At 44.9% G+C, this 18,969-nt stretch overlaps 1 protein-coding gene across 3 annotated transcripts in view; it reads right to left on the bottom strand.

The window, feature by feature from the left end:
• Positions 1–6,192: 6,192 nt before the first annotated feature.
• Positions 6,193–18,969, bottom strand: part of PRKCQ (protein kinase C theta) — a 119,888-nt gene continuing 107,111 nt past the window's right edge. For all 3 annotated transcript variants that reach the window (XM_005606942.3, XM_070255005.1, XM_070255006.1), the window contains exons 17-19: positions 17,911–18,099; positions 9,487–9,615; positions 6,193–7,404 (exon numbers count right to left, since the gene is read on the bottom strand). In XM_005606942.3, coding sequence (XP_005606999.1) covers positions 7,216–7,404; positions 9,487–9,615; positions 17,911–18,099 — 507 coding nt within the window. In that variant the 3' untranslated portion in view covers positions 6,193–7,215. The remainder of the gene's footprint in view (positions 7,405–9,486; positions 9,616–17,910; positions 18,100–18,969) is intronic.

Raw genomic sequence — 18,969 nt, 5'->3', positions numbered from 1 at the left:
TAGAGGCTGTATCCCTTTCCTGCTTCAGAAGGGACCTCAGTTCTTCTGAAAAAGGCCAAGAATACCACGTTGACCAGAAATAAAACTGGCCTCAAATTCATCCTAAAAGTCAATGTAACAAATACACTAAAATGCTGAAAACTAGTGGGAGCTCCCCTTCTGGCTGGTTCGCCAGCCCAGGTGGTGTCACATGGTGCAGTCACATATCTTTGTTCTGTTGGAGGAATGAGTACTTGCTCTTCTGATTCCCCTAGTGGTGCAAGTGGGTCCTCTTCTGGGGCTGAGAGAGGTTTCTGGGCTCTCCTTACTCAGAGGTCCGGCCACTGTGGTCTTCCCACCAAACAGCAGCAGGAATCTCTTTGTGAACAGTCTGCCAGGACCCCAGGGGCTCAGCCCAGACACGGCAAGGGGGATGCCAAGGGACCGGGGGAGCCAAGCGCTTGACCTTTAATTCTGGCTCAATTACTCTCACACCGTCTTCTTGATCAACGCTTTTCTTCTCTTAGCATCTTCGATCTATAAAAGCTGAATCACCCTTTCTGGCATTGATGCCTCAGAGACCTACTGGTGCCAAGAGTTTAGGACGTACCTGCTCCTTCATTCATTAAATGGAAGCTCACTCATACAAAATAAGCAGCCATATGAACATGTATAAAGGTTAGTTTAATGTATAGAGATTATTTACCTCATATTTATATTTTGGATTCTTTTCTAAAATTAGAAAGAAATTTCTCCTTGCTTTATTGAGGTCTAATTAATTGACAAAAATTGTGTATATGTAAGGTGTACCACTTGACGTTTTGATGTATGTTTACATTGTGAAAATTTCACCAAAATCAAACTAATTAACATATCTAATTTCCTTACAAACTTACCATTTTTTTTTGTGGTGAGCACACTTAAGATTGACACTCTTAGCAATTTTCAAGTATACAGTACAATACTAACTACAGTCACATTGCTGTACATTGCATCTCCAGAACTTACTCATCTTGCATAACCGAATCTTCAAACGCCTTGGTCAGTATCTCCTCATTCCCTCCTTCTCTCAGCCCCTGGCAACCACCATTCTACTCTCTGCTTCCATGAGTGTGATTATTTTAGATTCCACATATAAGTGAGATCATGCAGTATTTGTCTTTTTTTGTCTGGCTTATTGCACTTAGCATAATGCCCTCCAGGTTCATGCATGTTATTGCAAATGGCAGAATTTCCTTTTTTAAGATTGACTAATATTCTGTTATACATACACACCATACTTTCTCCATCCATTCATCCATTTATGGGCATTTAGGTTGTTTCCACATCTAGACCATTGAGAATAATGCTGCAATGAACACAGGAGTACAAATCTCTTTGAGATAGTACTGATTTTGTTTCCTTCAGATATATACCTAGAAGTGGGATGCTGAATCACGTAGTAGTTCTATTTTTGATTTTTTGCGGTACCTCCATACTGTTTTCCATGATGGCTGCACCAATTTACATTCCCACCAACCATGCACAAGGGTTCGCTTTTCTTCACATCCTCACCAACACTTGTTATTTCTTGACTTTTTGATAATAGCCATTCTGACAGATGTGAGGTAACATCTCATTGTGGTTTTGATTTGTATTTCCTTATGAATAGTGATGTTGAGCATCTTTTCATGTACCTATTGGCCATCTGTAGGTCTTCTTTTGAAAAATGTCTATTTAGGTCCTTTGCCCATTTAAAATTTTTTTTCTTTTGCTATTGAGTTGTATGAGTTCCTTATATAGTCTGGATATCGACTCCTTATCAGGGGTGTCCACAGCGTGGAGTGGGCTGCTGGCTTCTTCTGCTCTCCTCTTCCCTGCAGAGAGAAGTTGCAGCCGAAGGGATCCCTCTTGGTGCTGAGCTGTGCTGGTCTGAAGGATGGGAGATGCAGGTGAAACACTTCCTACGCTTCTCTATGTGGCCATTCTCGGTTTTGCCCTCCACTGGGTTGTTGCAGCTTCTTAATTGTACTCTGGAGCTCTCCCAGGGCTGTGTTCCTCCATGAGTAGTTGTCAAATTGTTGTTCTGCGGGAGTACGAGGACAGAGACCTCTCAGTCCTCCATCTTGCTGATGTCCTCCTACTCAGATGATTTGGTCTTATGTGTAGAATCATATAAGTGGACTTTTGCTCCAGAAAATTTGCTTCCAAGTTGGCAGGAAACTCTTTCTTTTTATTAAGTTTTTTTTTTCCATCTATGCTTCTGGTGCTTATGCTTTGAGGACTGAGGATCTCCTCTGCTTTGTTGGCATAATTTCAGTGTTTCCACCTTGCCTATGGAACGATGTTCAAAGTCTTTATCCAAATACTCGCAACATTGGAAATGTGGCTCTGATGTCCTTTCCTGTCTCTAACCTTCTGTTACTACATGTGCTTCAGCGAGTCCATTGGTTTGCTTACTGTCCCCTGAAGGCCGAGCCCCACGTGCGCAGTCTTGGCAGTCGCATGGGAAGTTGTCACCAGGGAAAGGACAGCGGATTCTGACTACAAACTAACCCATCACTTGGACTTGAAGAGAGTAGAAGGGCATCTGCCTTAGTCAGAACTCAAAGCAAAGGGAGTTCTCTGGAGGAAACAGCAATACTAGCCCTAAGACAGCTTCAGGGACTTGCTTGAGGAATGCTGTCACCATTTAAGAAAAAGCTAAACGCTATAATCCCAAAGCCCTTGCAATGCTAAGATTGTGACCTTTGCTCCAAATACTGATGAAGATCCTCTCCCTGACCAAACTCTACTCAGGCGTCCCTGAAATTTTCAACTTGGCGTGGCTTTTGGACTTCCGTGTTCATCTCTGCATTATCCAATTTTATCAAGAATCCTGGTAAGTCAGTTTAACCGGAAGCCCCGACTCTCGATATCTGATCGGGTTCCTCATCCTCGACCATCCTCCAGATGACAACTGATCCCCTGGCCTGCCTTCAGAGAGAATCCCGTTAGGTCAGGCTAGCCAGAACCCTCACCCCTGATGTTTCCTCTTAGTAATTTCCACCCACTGACCCCACCCTGCTCCTTGTCTAGGAACTCCTGCTTTCCCACGCTTTGTTCAGAGTAAGTCCAATCTCTCTCCCCCATGGCAAGATCCCATTGCAGGGGTCCCTACACCCATCATGATGGATCCCTTGAATCAAGTCTTCCTGACTGTACCTTAACCAGTGTCATTGACTATTTTTTATTTAACGATATTGACACGTTTATAAACCACAGTGTGAATGTTCCGCCTTCAGGAAGAAACAGCTGCTCGCAAATAAAAAGCTGGAGAGAGGCTTTCTCTCTATTTGTATGGAAAAGCCATGAGGTTGGCAGTCAAAGAGAAGGATATTAGAGGCAGGTGAGGAAGAAAGCAGGTGAGAGAAATGAGAGGATGGGAGAAAAATGCAAGGAAGACTGAGAACCACGATGGGGAATTCATGTGGACAAAAAGCTGAGCGATGGGGAGAAGTTGTTGCAGGAGAAGCGCTGAGGGTCTGGCAGGAATGCGAGGCCCTTTTGCATGTGTGGTGGCCGAGGTGGGCAGAAACACACAAAGTTCACTGGAGCCTTCCAGGACACCGCTGGTTTCATGTAACGGTGTGTACTGATTTCCTGTGGTGGCTGTCATAAATCACCACAAGCTGGATGGCTTAAAAAACAACAGAAATTTATTCTCTCACAGTTTTGGAAGCCAAGAGTTCGAAATCAAGGTGTTGGCAGCACCGTGCTCCCTCTGAAGGCCCCATGGGGGGAAGCTTCCTTGCCTCTTCCAGCTCTGGTGGCTCCAGGTGTTCCTTGGCTGGGGCCGCATCACTCCCACCTCTGTCTCCCTCCTCACAGGGCCTTCTCTCCTCCTACATGTCTCTTGTAAGGACACTTGACATTGGATTTAGGCCCCCCCCCCTTTGATCCAGGATGGTCTCATCTCAAGATCTTTAACTTGCTTTTAGGCAGATAAGAGAAGCTCCAAGGCAGCCTCTTCCTGCATCTGTTGAATCTCAATGACTTTAGCTTCAAATAATCTCTATTATGACATCTGCAAAGATCCTTTTTCCATATAAGGTCACAGTCACAGGTCCTGGGTAGACACATCTTTGGAGGGGCCACCATTCAAACACTACCCAGCAGACTCATGTGTTTAGTCATCGGCCCACAGCTCTTTTGAGCATTAATTCACAAAGGAACTGTGGGAAGAATAAAGATGAACAGGACAGAGATCCCCCCATCAGGGGTTTATGACCAAGAAAGGGAGGCTGAACACACGCTTTTATAGCTTGTTAGGAGATGGTGACAGCCAGCAGAGAAGTACAGAGAAATACAGTACCATGGGGGCCTTGAGAGGTGACAGATACACCAGCTCGGTGGGGCATCAGCGAGGATGGGGGACACTTCATGGCAGATGTGTCAATTAAACTGGGTCTTGAGAGACAGGAAGACAGTGAACATGTGGGAATGGGGCATTCTAGGCAGAAAAACTAACACCAGGAGGGCCTGGAGGTGGGAGATGATGGGTACTTACAGGCAGTGCGAAGAAATTCAGATTGACTGGAGCACGGGTGAGTGAAAGGCAGAAATGAGAGGTACAGGTAGAGAGGTTGTCCAGGGACAGAATGGATGGCTCTGAATGGGTTTTAGCCAGTGATGAAGATCACACAGGTTTTGAACATGAGTATGAGGGGATAAAAACTTTGAATTGTGAGGATACTATTTTTATATTTCCTAAATAATAGAGATTATTTTAAGCTAAGGTCATTTGAGATTCAACAGATGCAGAAAGAGGCCCCCTTGGAGCTTCCCTTATCTGACTAAAAGCAGAAACTTCAGAGAGATGAGGACCACCATAAATTCCTTCTTTGGGGTGGGGCTGTTCCCAGGAACGAGACTAAGAGTAAACCTACTTACCATCCATTCCCTCTCGGGGAGTTTCATGGCCCTGAAGGAGACGGGAAGACCGCTCATATCTGTATGGACAAACGTGATCACAAACTTTCTTATCCCTTGCTGGTTCTCCCGAAATCCCATTAGTCTTTCCTAAAGAAAGCTATTTGTCCTTCCCACTGGAGCCTTTTCTCTCCCCTCCCTTTCAACAGCTAAGTTAGGGATTTAAGCCCCAAATTCTAACCACTCCTTTGAGTTACTCATCACAGAACACTCAGAAATATTTGCATTGCATGTGTAACTAAAAGCATGCTTCTCTTGCTAATCTGTCTTCTGTCAGTTTAATTTGCAGGCTGTCAGGTACTTAACATAAGAGGGTAGAGGAAAGTTATTACTACCCTACCGTTTATATGTTGTATATATGAGTTAAAATGGTGAGAGAGACTTCAGACGGGGAGATTTATCCAGGCATGATTAGCAGGAGAGAAAGTAGAGATAAGTATGTATTTTCGAAAGACTGCAGAGGCAGAATCATAAAGATTTGGTAAAACAACAACAACAAAAAAAAAGAGAGATTAGAGAGGGAAAGGGAATGGTCAACAATGACTCTGACGTTCTGAGCCTGGATGATGGGGCCTATGATGGTGCCATCAACAGAATTAGGAAATATGAGAGCTAAAGAGTATAAGAAAATAGAATGAGTGAATGGAGCCTGTTTGAAACCTGGCAGAGAGATGAGAACTGGAGATGTGGGTTTGCGATGATCTACATTGAGTGACCCTCGAAGGCATGATGTTGGTGGAGAAAACCAAGGGAAAGTGAAGGCAAGCAGGGGAGAGGGGCCTTGGAAGTGATTGGGGGTAGAGGAGGAAAAGGGGCCAGCCAAGGGGGTAATCAACGGTGGGGGTATGGAGGAGGAAAGTGCTGTGTCAGAGCATCCAAAGGGGCCAAAATCAAAGAGAGGGTCTTTCCTTGTATAAAAGCTACAGAAAGGTGGATGAGGACCTAGAACATTCTACAAGGGCTGACAAGAAGGTGTCCTTGGAGGAAACAGTGGCAGGAGAGAGGTTGAAGGGCAGAGCTGAATTTGGGTGTTACAGAAGTACAGGCAACACACACAGACCACTCCAAGCAATCTTGTGGTGAAGGCAAAGAGGAATAGAATATCAATAACTTAAGGGTTCTCTGAGTTTCTCACCATTCTGGGATTTTTAATGATTCCCCAGATTTAAAACATCAACTCAATGCTAGCTCCCTTTTGATGATAGCCATGACAGAACCAAGTTTCTGGGGGGGACAAGAAGGGAATTAAACTATTAACAGGCATCGTTCTTTCTTCCTTTTATTCCAGTTTTACATATCCACCTCTGAGTCATTGTCACATTTTATCAAAATATACAAACAGCACAGATACTTAAAAACATATAGGTAGAATTCTAATTCAACAAGATTGACTGCTACAAGTAGCATGCATGGGTCTTTATCTTGAATGATGCCTAAAGAGGGACTTATGAGTCACCCAATCATCAGTAATGGTCTAATAAGGGGTTGGTTTTCTTTTCTCTTAGAAGAACTATGCACTTCATTTCTTTTCTTGTTATAATGTGAGGATGGTAATAAGTGACTGCCACTGATACTGAAATCAGCTAAGAATGGATGGATGGAAAAGTTTCATTGGCAGGAGTAAAATGATTCTCTGAATTGAATATCTATGTTGACAAGATAATCAGAGTAGTTGTTCTGTTAAAACTTCCATTCAGTGACATGAGCTCTTCCCACTTTCCTCTTTCCCGTGAATTTCATGGCTAGTCAGAATGAATGGGTTTGAAAATCTCAAGTGACAGGCTATGTTTATTGTGAAGAATTCCCATGAAAACCTCTTCAGGGCTTTCCCCGCCACCATTTACCCTTCCACAGATGTGAACACAAAAAATGGGTTAGTGGTTACGTGTCTGCGGCTGAATGAAATCCACTACTGCTCCAGGCAACGTGCTGCTTCTGTCTTGAGAAGTTGGTACTCACTTTGCTCCTTAAGTCATCAAGTATTTCACGGACCAGCAGTTGGTGCCCAAGTGAAGAGACATAATTTAGAGGAGTATTAAGTTTTCTGATCTCCCACGGCACGGAGAACCATCTTTCAAGTAAATAACTGTGGTTAGTAACGACGTAACTTCAGGAGGGGCTGTGAAAGATGACAGGAGAGAAACTGGAGGGCGTTGTCATTAGTGAAGTAGAGTTGGTTTCTGCTACAAAGTCAGCGAGGAGCTAACAGGTCTCAGCCTTTATCGTTGAGTGTTTCTTTTCTTTTCCAAGTTGAAAAGGAACCCGAGGAGGGTCCCTTGAACTAGTTCACGGGGAGAAGGGAAATTCCTTCGTGTGTCTGGAGGATATCAGCTTCTCCATCCCCGGGTTAATGAAGGAAAAGTTTCTGAACATGTTCTGGTCCATGCTGTTGATCAGTGCCCTGTCGGCGAATGACAGCCGGGGTTTCTCATTTAAGAATTCTTTGTCGAAGTTGCTGCAGTCATACGGTGATTTCTTGATCAGAGTTTAAGCGGGGGGGGGGGGGGGGGAAAGGGAAGAAAGTCAGCCACTGAATTAATTATCTTCGCTTTTGTTATCTAGGCTGTGATCTGTGTACGACAGCACTGGCATTTGCAGATAAACTAAGTAATGCTTACAGACGATCATATGTGGTTTTTATTGAACATCTCTAGGATCCTGAGTTCTCAGTTTATCAATAGTATAATTAAATACATATAAAGGAATTCCACTGGGTACATGTAAACAGGATCTAATGTTTTTAGTTAATGGTTTACACGAACCAGGATTGGCAACCTTTGAAAAAGTGGTGAGCCCAAATCTGACCTCTGTCCTTTTAGTCTGCAGGGGACACTGCAGGGGGGCAGGGGGTAGGCGTGGGGAGAGGGTGGAGGGTGGGACCAGAGGAAAGGAGTTTTGCAGATTACATATTCTTGTTCTTTTATCAACATCCTTCACTACCATTGGTTTCCTACCCACTTTACTTTTATTATTAAACATCTTGGATTGTCTTCCGTAGACAACACAGACAGAGACAAGCTCCCCTCAGGCCACCTGGTCCACTGGTGCCCCGGACAAAAAAAGAGAGAATGTAAAAACAAACACTTGTTCATAAATGCTGTCCAGTATGGTGTACAATTCAGCCTTCTAAGATGATCAAAAGTCACCCTTAGATATATGAGCATAACAGGCCCTTCCTACCCTTAAAGGGGCCCCTGGGCTGCTGAGGCCAATGGCCTGTGGCCCCTGCCTACAAAAGGCTGCTTAGACCACAGGTCAGGGAAATTCCTTCAATTGTAACCTACTGTGGAAGTTGAGACACGGATTTCATTGCTCTGATGAGCTAAAACAAGGTAAAACTTTATCACAAATTAATAACCCATGTATTAGATATGGTGCTGTTGCAAATAATATGAGGGTTAGAGGGCAGCCTGTGGAACCCTTGGAACATCCTGGAGCTTGGGACAAGTGTTGAGAATTACTCTTCTAACCCTTGGAACAGGCTTGCTTCTCTGGCCATCCGCTCACAGGACTAATAACAGTAGTTCTTTCCCAGAGCGAACACTCTGCTTTGACATCCATGAGCCTGTGCCATTTCCGTTCAGAGATGGCGGAGATGGTCCATGGCTACCCAGGTCATCGCTACCTTATTCCCAGCAATCTCCAGGGATGGGTAAAGCTGGTGAATCCACCACGTGGCTTTACTCTTTAAAAAAAAATCATTATTTATTTTTTAAATTGTGGTAAAATACACATAACATGAAAGTGACCATTTGGACCATTTTTAAGTGTACGGTTCAGAGGCATTAAGTACATTCATGCGTTGGGCCACTATCTCCAGAACTTTTTCTTTCTTAACTTTGCATTACTTTGGTCTTCACTTCACGGTGGCCTGTCCTGCGTGTGACCCAGTCGTTTTGCCTTTCCTCACGGAGGTTAGTGACTTCCGCTGGTGAGTATACACATGGGAATTTAGACACCTATCTTTTTCTAAGCACCAATTTACTTCTTCTCTAAACTGGAGGACACCTAACAATTGTCACTGGGGAATGTAGTTACATGAACAGTTTACAAATGTCAGGGAAACCTGAACGAATATCAGGGACAAGATGGCTCCAGAATTCCTGACATAGGGTGCAGGGTTTATGCACAAGTTTGGGTCACGCAGACTGTGGCCCTGAAGCACATATGCATCCGTGCAAAGCCTCCATTATCTCATCTGAGAGTCACCACTCACACATACGAATTCAGGCTAAGGCATGTACATGCAACAATTTGTTTCTCATGCAGGTGCATTTGGATCACAGAGGTTAAATTTTGCAAACATCAATTTCCTGCAAAAAAAAGTTTTGCAAAAAAAAAAAAAGAATAACATCTCCTCCCATCCCCCACTCCAGCCAAATAGCCTGAATGATGGCTAAGGAAGCACATTCTTCCAAGAACTGCACCCCAGAGGGTGGGGCTGGGTGGAAAGTCAGGGCTCAGGTCGGGTGAGAGACGGCAGGTACTGGGATGGGCAGGTGGCCTGGGAGGAAAGCGAGATGGCTGGAACCAAACGGTCCCTGGGTGGGTCCTTACCACTTTAGGCCTGAACGGTGGGTCAATCTCCTTTCTTTCAAGCTCTTCCCAATTGATCTCCCGAAACAATGCATGCTGGCGGATGTCTCCCCTCACTCCCAGCCTCTTTTCGGGTTCTCTCACGAAGAGCTGAAAGGAGCAGAGAGGGCGCTGTTAGTTCTCAAGGGACGAGCCCAGGAGCCTCCGATGGAGGTTGCGTCTCTGAGCGCATGAGCCACAAGCCACATGAACTTGACTCCATAAAGATAAAGGCCTGGCTTTTTGCCCCTTGCTTTTCTAACCCTATCTTTCTACTTACCGTTATAAACTGTTGACTCAAGTCAAACTGGTGGCACCATCCTCTCTCAAATGTGCCTTCTGGAATATTCCAGAGTCTGGGCCTTTGCTTCCTCACTCTTTGGCCTAGAAATGCTTTCTTTTGAGTTAAATAGACCTGGTTTGAAATCAGCTTTGCCCTGTGTTATTTACGAGACCCTCTGGCAAGTTACGGGACTCTCTGAGTCACAGTGTCTTCACCTGTAAAGGGAGTGAAGTGTCCTCTCCCAGGCTGTTGGTAGGTTAAATGAAATAATTACGCATACACACATGCACGCACACGTGCACACACACACACACGTGCACACGAATTCCTGGTCTATAAAACCCAATGACATAGAGTAAGCAATCAATGAATTTGTTGTCTGGTTGATTGCCCGTTGATGGAGTTTGCTTTCTTACAAAGCTGCCCTCTCGGGACCACAGTCTCGCTATGAGGGGAGCTCACGTCAGGTGTAATAGACACTGGTCCCCAACGGGCAGCTTTGGGCGAGGCATCTCAGTATCGAGAATCCCTCTGGACTCCTGCACACCCGCTGGACTACTAATACTTAATTCAAACCATCTTTCATCCTCTCTGACCTGTTACAGATTTATTTTCCTTTTGCACTGTTCCCTCTCCAATTACTTTCCCCTATGAGGTCCAAACGAACCTGGGCCAGGCCAGGAAAGAAACTTGGAAACTCTTCAGACTGAAACAAAACACGCCAAGGGCATTAAAGAATAGGAGAGCCCAAAGCTGAAACCTGGAAAGGTCCCGGGTCCCCAGAGAGTCTGAGTCCTCATCCCTCTTCCTATATCCACTAGACGTTTGTTAATAAAGTGACTGCTAGTTAGAGGGTGCAAAGGAGGCCAGGGGTCTTGAGACAGAAAGCACGGTGAGAAGCAGTGATTCTCCAGCAGGTCCTGGCAGGACCTGACGCCCATTCACACCTAAATTGAAGAGATCTCTTGCTTTTACCTCTAAAACCCTGCTTTATTTAGGTTACCTGACTACTTGGAAATCTGCAAAGGCTCTACTCTACCAAAAACATCTCGCAAAACCCAAAAAACATGCTGTAGCCAAGTGGAGATTCTTTCTTTCTTTTTCTAATTAGGAGAATCTTCTTAAGAGTCCAAGTGAAATGCTCACGCAGCCACCCTGTCTATCCCAGGGGTCAATCGTCGGCATGGTCCTAACTTCCTCTCCCCTTACCACGTGGTGGCTGCTGAGGCCTCTCAATGGAAACTTGGGGTTCCAAAGCACCCCGTTAGAAAACCAGTGCACAGTGGAGATACCATGAGACTGTCATCTAAGAGGCTCACTACCCACGTGGCCTTGGACATGTTTTCTCAGTCTCACTTTCCTCGGCCTTCCAGGGCCTCTGTAGCCTGGTGCTGACGCACGTCCTTCGAGGCCCCTTGTACCCCTCTCTTCTGCCCACACATGTCTGCTCACTGAATATGCCACCTGCCTTTCTTGCTTCTCGCCTTCGCTAATGACATGTCCATCTTGCAAGGAGATACCTCTCCCCACATTCCGCTCCCATTTCCTTCTCCTCCTCTTTATGTTTTTTTTTTTGGAGGAAGATTAGCCCTCAGCTAACTACTGCCAGTCCTCCTCTTTTTGCTGAGGAAGCCTGGCTCTGAGCTAACATCCGTGCCCATCTTCCTCTAGTTTATACGTGGGATGCCTACCACAGCATGGCTGCCAAGCAGTGCCATGTCCGCACCCGGGATCCGAACCAGCGAACCCCGGGCCGCCGAGAAGCGGAACGTGCGAACTTAACCGCTGCGCCACCAGGCCGGCCCCCCTTCTCCTCCTCTTTAAATCCTGACCCACCTTTCAGGGTTCAGCTTACACCCCCTCTGCCTTGTGGAGCTTTCTTTGATTACCTCTACTCATGGTGAGCTCTCCCTCCTCTTCAAGTCATATCCATTGTCATAAGGCTGATTGTATCATTCATTCCAACCAATGTTCTTTGAGAGTCAGGCGTTGTGCTAAACGCCTCAGCTGTACCATCCTGATGATTCTAACAGTGGGTATTGTTAGCCCAATTGTCAGTTGAGGAAACTGAGGCTCAGAGTAGCTAAGTAACTTGCTCAAGATCACAGGTCCAGCCAGTGGTAGAACCTAAATTATAAGTAGGCCCTTCCTACTGCTGGTGTAGGGCAGTCTCTCCTCTGTGCTCCGTGGAACATCCTCCCTTCAGTAAGAAATCAGCGTGCTCTATGCATATTTAAGACCATGTTTTCAACTAGAATGTGAGCTCGGTCGGGTAGACACCATTAACATTTCCATTTCTTACAGAATCCAGCACAGTGCATGCACACAGGAGGTGCTCAATAAATGTTTGTTGACTAAGTGGGTAAGCTGTCTTTCTGCTTTATTTATTTGAAGATTACGTGTCTTCAGTCCCCATCTTCTGTTAGCCTCTTGTTTTCAGCATATAGAACAGCATATAGAAAAGGCACCAAGTTCATAGTAAAACGCATTTTTCATAGACTTGAGCACCGGCATGAGTCAACAGATGGAAAGGCAGATTGATTTTTTAGAAGCAGAGGGAATAAGTGACAGGCCCTATCTCTCCTTCCTTGACATGATCATCATAAATTGCTGACTTCCACTTCTTAAGGACATTTTGATGAAACAAGATTAGAGAGAGGTGGAAGGGCCTCAAGAATAGGCCCCAAACTAGCTCGTGTTGTTACAATTAAATGCTCCAGCGAATGAAGTTGGAAGGAACTGCACTGGGCCAAGGGTGCACCATCTTAGGTTTTCCATTAGATTTTTCCAGTAACGTGTGGCATTTGTACCAAGAATATCATAAGAAAGAGCCCCCTGAGCCTGCTACACATACCTGTGAAATTTAAAAAAATATTGCAAAAGATAAAGTGTGTAATGAGAATATAATATGATTTCCAGCTTCGAGATTCAAAACTCCTTCTAGTGTTGCACAGAAGAGTAAATTATTATCTTCTCTGCTCTGCAGCAAATCAACCCCTCTTCCTCCTGGTGCTGATGACGACTGGTGACCTCACGGGAAGTCGTCGGCTCTGCAATGGGGAAGCTGCACCGAGGGAATGAACGTTCGTGAAGAAAGACTTGCTTTTGTCCGGAAAAGCTGTCAGAGGGGTGGTTTACGTTGTTAAGAAATAGCACACCTCTTGCATAAACGGCCAGGAGGCAGCTGGAGTTTGTTTACATTTATTTGCCTGTCTGGGCAAGACAGCAGCACCGGGCTGCCAAGGATGGCGACCAGTGCTTAGCACCTGTCACTGGAGTCTTCTCTTCTTCGTCCCCTCCTCAGATACATCTTTCTACAAAATGGAGAGGTATTTCTGTTTGAGATCATGAATTTTCCATCATTTTCCAAACAAATGGACAGGACATCCTGGATGAATAAATGGAGAAGAAAGGGGCGTTTCTATGGCAAGAGTCCACTGGACAGCAGCATCCCAGCTGTGCAGACTCTCCTGATGTGCAGTTGTTCAGTGCGCTACACGCACACATGCCCTATGAGGGCTAAAGGGGACAGAGTCTGGTATGGATGCTGCCGCTGCAACAGATGTCACTCGATGCCGCTTTGTTCAGCTTTTCCAGAGGACCCATGACTTCTGTTTCACATCATGAGGTATAATTCCCTAGAGGAAGCTTCTCAGAAAGGAGATTACCTTTGATTTTTGCAGAAAAGGGAGCTCAAGGATGTGCGGGCTGTTGGATCAAAGGTGTAGAGCAAATGAGGAGCAGAGATGCAACTAGAAGCCAGTCTTATCGGTCAGCAGATTGCATGATGGAAACACTTTTATCAGCCCAACGGCTAGGACGTGGGGGAGAACCACGTTCTCCATGGAGCAAGGACAGGGAATTTTTACTAAGTCATGTGGGAAAGAATAAGCTCCCACTCTTCCTCCTGGATTTAAAACCTCTTTCGCCAACTAGTCCCCCCACTTCTTTATCCTTAATTGTTTTGGTTTCTGCTCTATTCAACCAAATTCATCTTCTATTCTCACAGCAAATATTTTCCCTGCTACTGAAACTCTGCAGATTTTTTTGTTTTTGTTTTTGGTATTTTCTGGCAGTTAGATTTTGCTTTGTTTTTAAACTTTTTTGTTTTTAAGGAGTTTAGGTTTTTTATTTATTTATTTTTTTTGCTGAGGAAGATTGGCCCTGAGCTAACATCAGGGCCAGTCTTTCTCTATGTTGTATGTGGGATGCTGTCTCAGTGTGGCTTGATGAACAGTGTGTAGGTCCTTGCCCTGGATCTGAATCTGAAAACCCTGGGCTGCTGAAGTGGAGTGCACAAATTTAACCACTACGCCACTGGCCGGCTGCTAATATTTTTATTTTGAAATAATTACAGTGTCTTATTCTGCTTGGGCTGCTATAACAAAATGGCATAGACTGGGCGGCTTAAAAAACAGATATTTATTTCTCATAGTTCTGGAGGCCGGAAGTCCAAGATCAAGGTGTCAGCCTGGTCACTTTCTGGCCAGGGCTCTCTTCTTGGCTTGTCAATGGCCACCTTCTTGCCGTGTACTCACATGCCTTTCCTTGGTGCATGCGCTTCGGGGGAGAGAGCGCTCTCTCTTCTTCTTTGTATAAGGGCAGTAGTCCCATCATGGGGGTCCCACCCTCATTATGTCATCTATACCTAATTACCTCTCAAAGGTCTCACCTCCTATAACTATCACATTGGGGGTTAACATAGGAATTTGGGGGGAACACATTCAGTCCATGCACATAGATTCACAGGACGTTAAAAGATGGTAGAGAGATGTCCTGGGTACCCTTCACCCAGTTTCCTCTAAAACTCACTTCTTATGTAATTATAACACAACATCCAAACCAGGATGCTAGCACTGGTACAATGTGTATGTCTAGTTCTGTGTCATTTTATCACATGTGTAGATCTGGGTCACCAGCATGACAAACAGGATATGGAGCCGTCCCATCACCACAAAGATCTTCCCTGGGACACCCCTTTAGAGTCACTCCCCTGCCTCCACTCTCCCTAACCCCTGGCAACCACTCATCTGATTTCCATCTCTGCAATGTCTTCCTTTCAAGAATGTTACATGAATGGACTCATATAGAATGCAACCTTTGAGACTGGCTTTTTTCACTGGTGTAAGGCCCTTGAGATCCACCCAAGTTGTTTTGTCTATCAATGATAGTTTACTCCTTTTCATTGCTGAGTAGTATTCCATGCACATCACTTTTCATCTTCTCTCCTCTTACTGAAAGTAATCCTTTCTTCCCACCCAGTCTCTCTCTCCTTTGAAACCACGGCTCCCAGCACCTTTCCATGGAGTTACTTCTGATGAACTCCGCCTGGTCGCAGTTACCCCTTCTCCCTCACTCCTTGCTGGGAGCTCTCCCAGATCCCAAGGGGAAGCTGGGTTTGTGACGCACAGCTATCAGCTCTATGCCACATGCACAGGTGAGGGTGGATTGCACCTGTAGCCCCAGGGCCTCCAGACTGCCCTCAAACTTTTTCCTTATTTCCTTTTTCTGGTGGGTTTTGCTGGCCCAGCTGTTCTCAGTGCAGCTCTGGATGGAACTGGGTCCCCTCAAAATTCATCTGTTGAAGGCCTGACTCTCAATGTGAATGTATTTGGAGTAAAGAAGTAGTTAAGGTTAACTTAGGTCATAAGGGTGGGGCCCTGATCCAATAGGGTTAGTGTTCAAGCAGGGAGATGCCTGCCCTGTGAGGACACAGCGAGAAGGTGGCCATCCCCAAGTGGGGAAGACAGCCTTCACCAGAAACCAACCCTGCTGGATCTTGATCTTGGACTTCCAGCCTCCAGAACTGTGAGTAAACACATTTCTCTTGTTTAAGCTGCCCAATCTATAATATTTTGTTACAGCAGCAGAGCTGACTAATACACCTCCTAATATACCTCAAGTTAAGTCCTTCCGAGAGCCAAGTGTAAAATAAATGTAGCAACGGTAATAATGTCCGAACTTGCCTTTCTGTAAAGCAACACTGTTTACATTCCAATCCTGCTAACTTATTTTTCCTGCTGTCATCTTTTTTTCTTTTTAATTGGTTCATTTTGAAATCAGCTTTCATTTTCTACGTGTTTTGTTCAGTCATTAAAAGTGGATTTAATTGGTCATTTGGGGAGTTTTCTAAGTTTATGGCTTGTATGGATCACAGTCAGAAAGTGAGAGCTGAATTGAACTGGCTCAGATTTTTAAATACCATCCACCTTGGGCTGGGTGTCCTACGAGGGCTCTGTCAGCACTTCAGATGCAACATCTTGATCCCCCAGGGAGAGCTGTGGAGTCGCTTCAACATTTCAGATGCCCTAGACAAGCTGTCAGTTGTTTTAGAAGTCAAAGTGCACAGCCTTTACATTTAATTCCAGGTAGTTGTTGATGAGAAAAAAGTAGATGAGTGAAGAAAGATGGGCCTGGTAATCTTTTTCTGAGTTTAGATTTAAAATCCACTGATAGCTTCTAATGTTGCAAGATCTTATCCCATTCCCCTTTTCAATATAGGAAAAGCAAGGCTAAAAATTATTTCCTGATTTTTTTTTTTTTTTTTAGCTAGCTGAGATATGAGGTGCCAGAAATCAAAACACTATTTTGTTAAAAACACTTGTACTTTTGGTCCACTTCTTTGAGATTTGCTAGCTTCCTCATCACACTGGTAGGTCTCCTGATCCAAAGAGTTGCTGGGACAGCTCAGTAAATATAGGTGGTTACAATTATTATATGTAATTAGCGTGTTGTATTACTGTGATTTGCTTATATTTTTTACAACTTACTGCACTCATATCCGGAGACGGCATTTTGCATCCTCAAAATGGTAGACTGGCATTCGGCCTGAGTCCAAATCGCTCATGCTGGCTCTCAGGTGCTTCTGTCTCTGCGTTTCTTTGCCCTGGGACCTCCTGCTTCATGGCTAATGATTCTCAGAGCTCAGTTTACATCGGTAGCACTGTACCCCGATTCTTCATTGATCCTGGACTGTCATGGACAGGGTCTCATACCTGCTTTGATGGCGAATTCTGGAGATGGCTGCTAAGATAGTGGCAGCCTGCACTCTCAAGTTTCAGGGTGAAAAATGCATCCATATTCCCAGTGGACACAGGTAGGGGATGTGGGGGGAGTGCTGGCCAGCATCCATTTAAAGTACTGCCTAAGGGACCCCGCCCAGCAGGCAACGAGCAGTGAGAGTCTCGGGGAGATGGAATGTTGCTGAATTCGAGTTTGGTATAGTAACTGGACTAGGGAATGGACTGAGTAGCCTGTATTTTAAGGGCTTCAGCCAAAGATGTTCCCAGTGGTAGATATTTCCCATAAACCCACTAGAATGCTTCACAAAAGTCTTGGCTTTCACAACCCACCAGATTCAAAGAGCCTGAAGCCACCTAGACATATAAGAACAGTTCTTTCTTCTTATTATCCTTCCATCCTCTCCCTGCCTTTGACTTGCTATGGTCTGAAAGAGAAACTCAGGAGTTGGAGAGGAAGAGAGCAAGGACGCAGTTGACCACAACAGGACCACATTCCTTTCTCCAAAGGTGAGCAGCTGCCAGTCATGAACCTGAGCAGAGGAGAGGGAGCAGGAGTCTTTGCTTTAGAGTTAAGATGGATGTGATGACACATCTTGAGCGGAACAGTTTTAATTTCTCAATCGAGATGGTGTTTTATGACTTAAGAGTGACAAGAGGTTTATCTTCTACCTACGAGCGAGCAGAAAAGTCATGCATCCTGTCCAAGTTCTCCACCAGGGGCAGGGGAAGACTCGCTGGGCTGATCTGAGGTAAGAGGGGCTCTGGGAAACAAAAAGTTGAGTTTCAAGCCACAAATTGTGCTTGTTCAATGCGCCAACTACATCTCAAAGTGAGGGCATTCAAGAGTCATGGAACCGGTTCCTGGGCATTTCTTTTGTAAATTATGCATATGAGGGTTTATTTTATACTTATTTTGATATCTGATGGCCATAATATTGGTGCCTCACTTACAACAGAGATGGGCGAACATCCCATTTAAATCTGGTTAACACAATTACTATTTACTCTACCATATATAAACCAGAATCTAGAAATGGATGGGAATGTTGATCAGAAAACCCAATACTAATCTTATCAGGTCTCCATGACTTCATGTCTTACCTTCACTAAAAGGTCCTTGGCCTCCTTCTCAAGCCATCGTGGGTAAAAGGGATTGTCCATGCGGATGGAGTGGAAGAGCTCTTCTTCATCTTGCCCATGGAAAGGTGACTGACCAATTAGCATTTCATAGAGGAGAACACCAAAGGACCACCAGTCAACAGAATGGTTGTATTTCTGACCCAGCAAGATCTGCATGACCAAAAGGCAGAGACGTAATTAATCAAAATCAGGTTAATGGGTGAAAACCCCACCTGGACTTCTCCAGGCCACTCAGTAAACAATGGCAGATGATGACAGTGAGTGGTTTTTAACAAAGATCACGCTGAAAACTGTATCTTTTGAGAAGCTAATGACTGGATAGAAATGCATGGGAAATGCCAAAATTGAGCAAACATTTCTGAGTTTCCATTTCTACTTTTCCTCTGGCCTTATGGAAAATGACTGAGCTGCAGTGTGAGCCTTCATTTTCACGTGTGTGATGTGAGGACTTGGGTGGTAGATCCGGACCTAAGAAAGCTGGTGTGTGTTGACGCTCTCCAGCGTCTCTGAGTGAACATCTAAACCAAACCCACGTGTTATCCTGACCTCTACTGTCCTGAGGCCGTGCATAACGTTTCTGTAGGTAATCCAGCATCCAAAGAGGTCATCCGACCACGTCTACCGCTTGAACCCTAACCAGTCATGGTTGTGCAACTCAGGAGTCACATCTGTGGTCACCATTACAAAGAGTCAAATTTTGTGACTATGCCAAGAGACAGACCAAGATAACACACTGTTCAAATCCAGAAATCAGAGATCTCTAAGCACTATGCAGAGCTTGACAGTGGTGTTTTGAGTAGAACGAGTCTGCTGTATCCTTTAGGGACGTGCATGTAAAGTCTGGAATCCCACCTAACCTTTTCAAAGATTTCTACTTTTGCATCAATCCACTCTCTGGGCAGAAAAGGCTTTGTATTCTGGCCTTTCTGCAACTTCCTTGTTTGATGTTGGGAGAGAGACTGTACATGTCAGTCTGTTCAACACTTGTCAACCAAACAAACCATGCTGTGACTTTCTCTA

Source organism: Equus caballus, chromosome 29, assembly GCF_041296265.1.
Source record: "Equus caballus isolate H_3958 breed thoroughbred chromosome 29, TB-T2T, whole genome shotgun sequence".
NCBI classification, from domain to species: Eukaryota; Metazoa; Chordata; class Mammalia; order Perissodactyla; family Equidae; genus Equus; species Equus caballus.
This window is presented reverse-complemented; position numbering and strand designations above follow the sequence as displayed.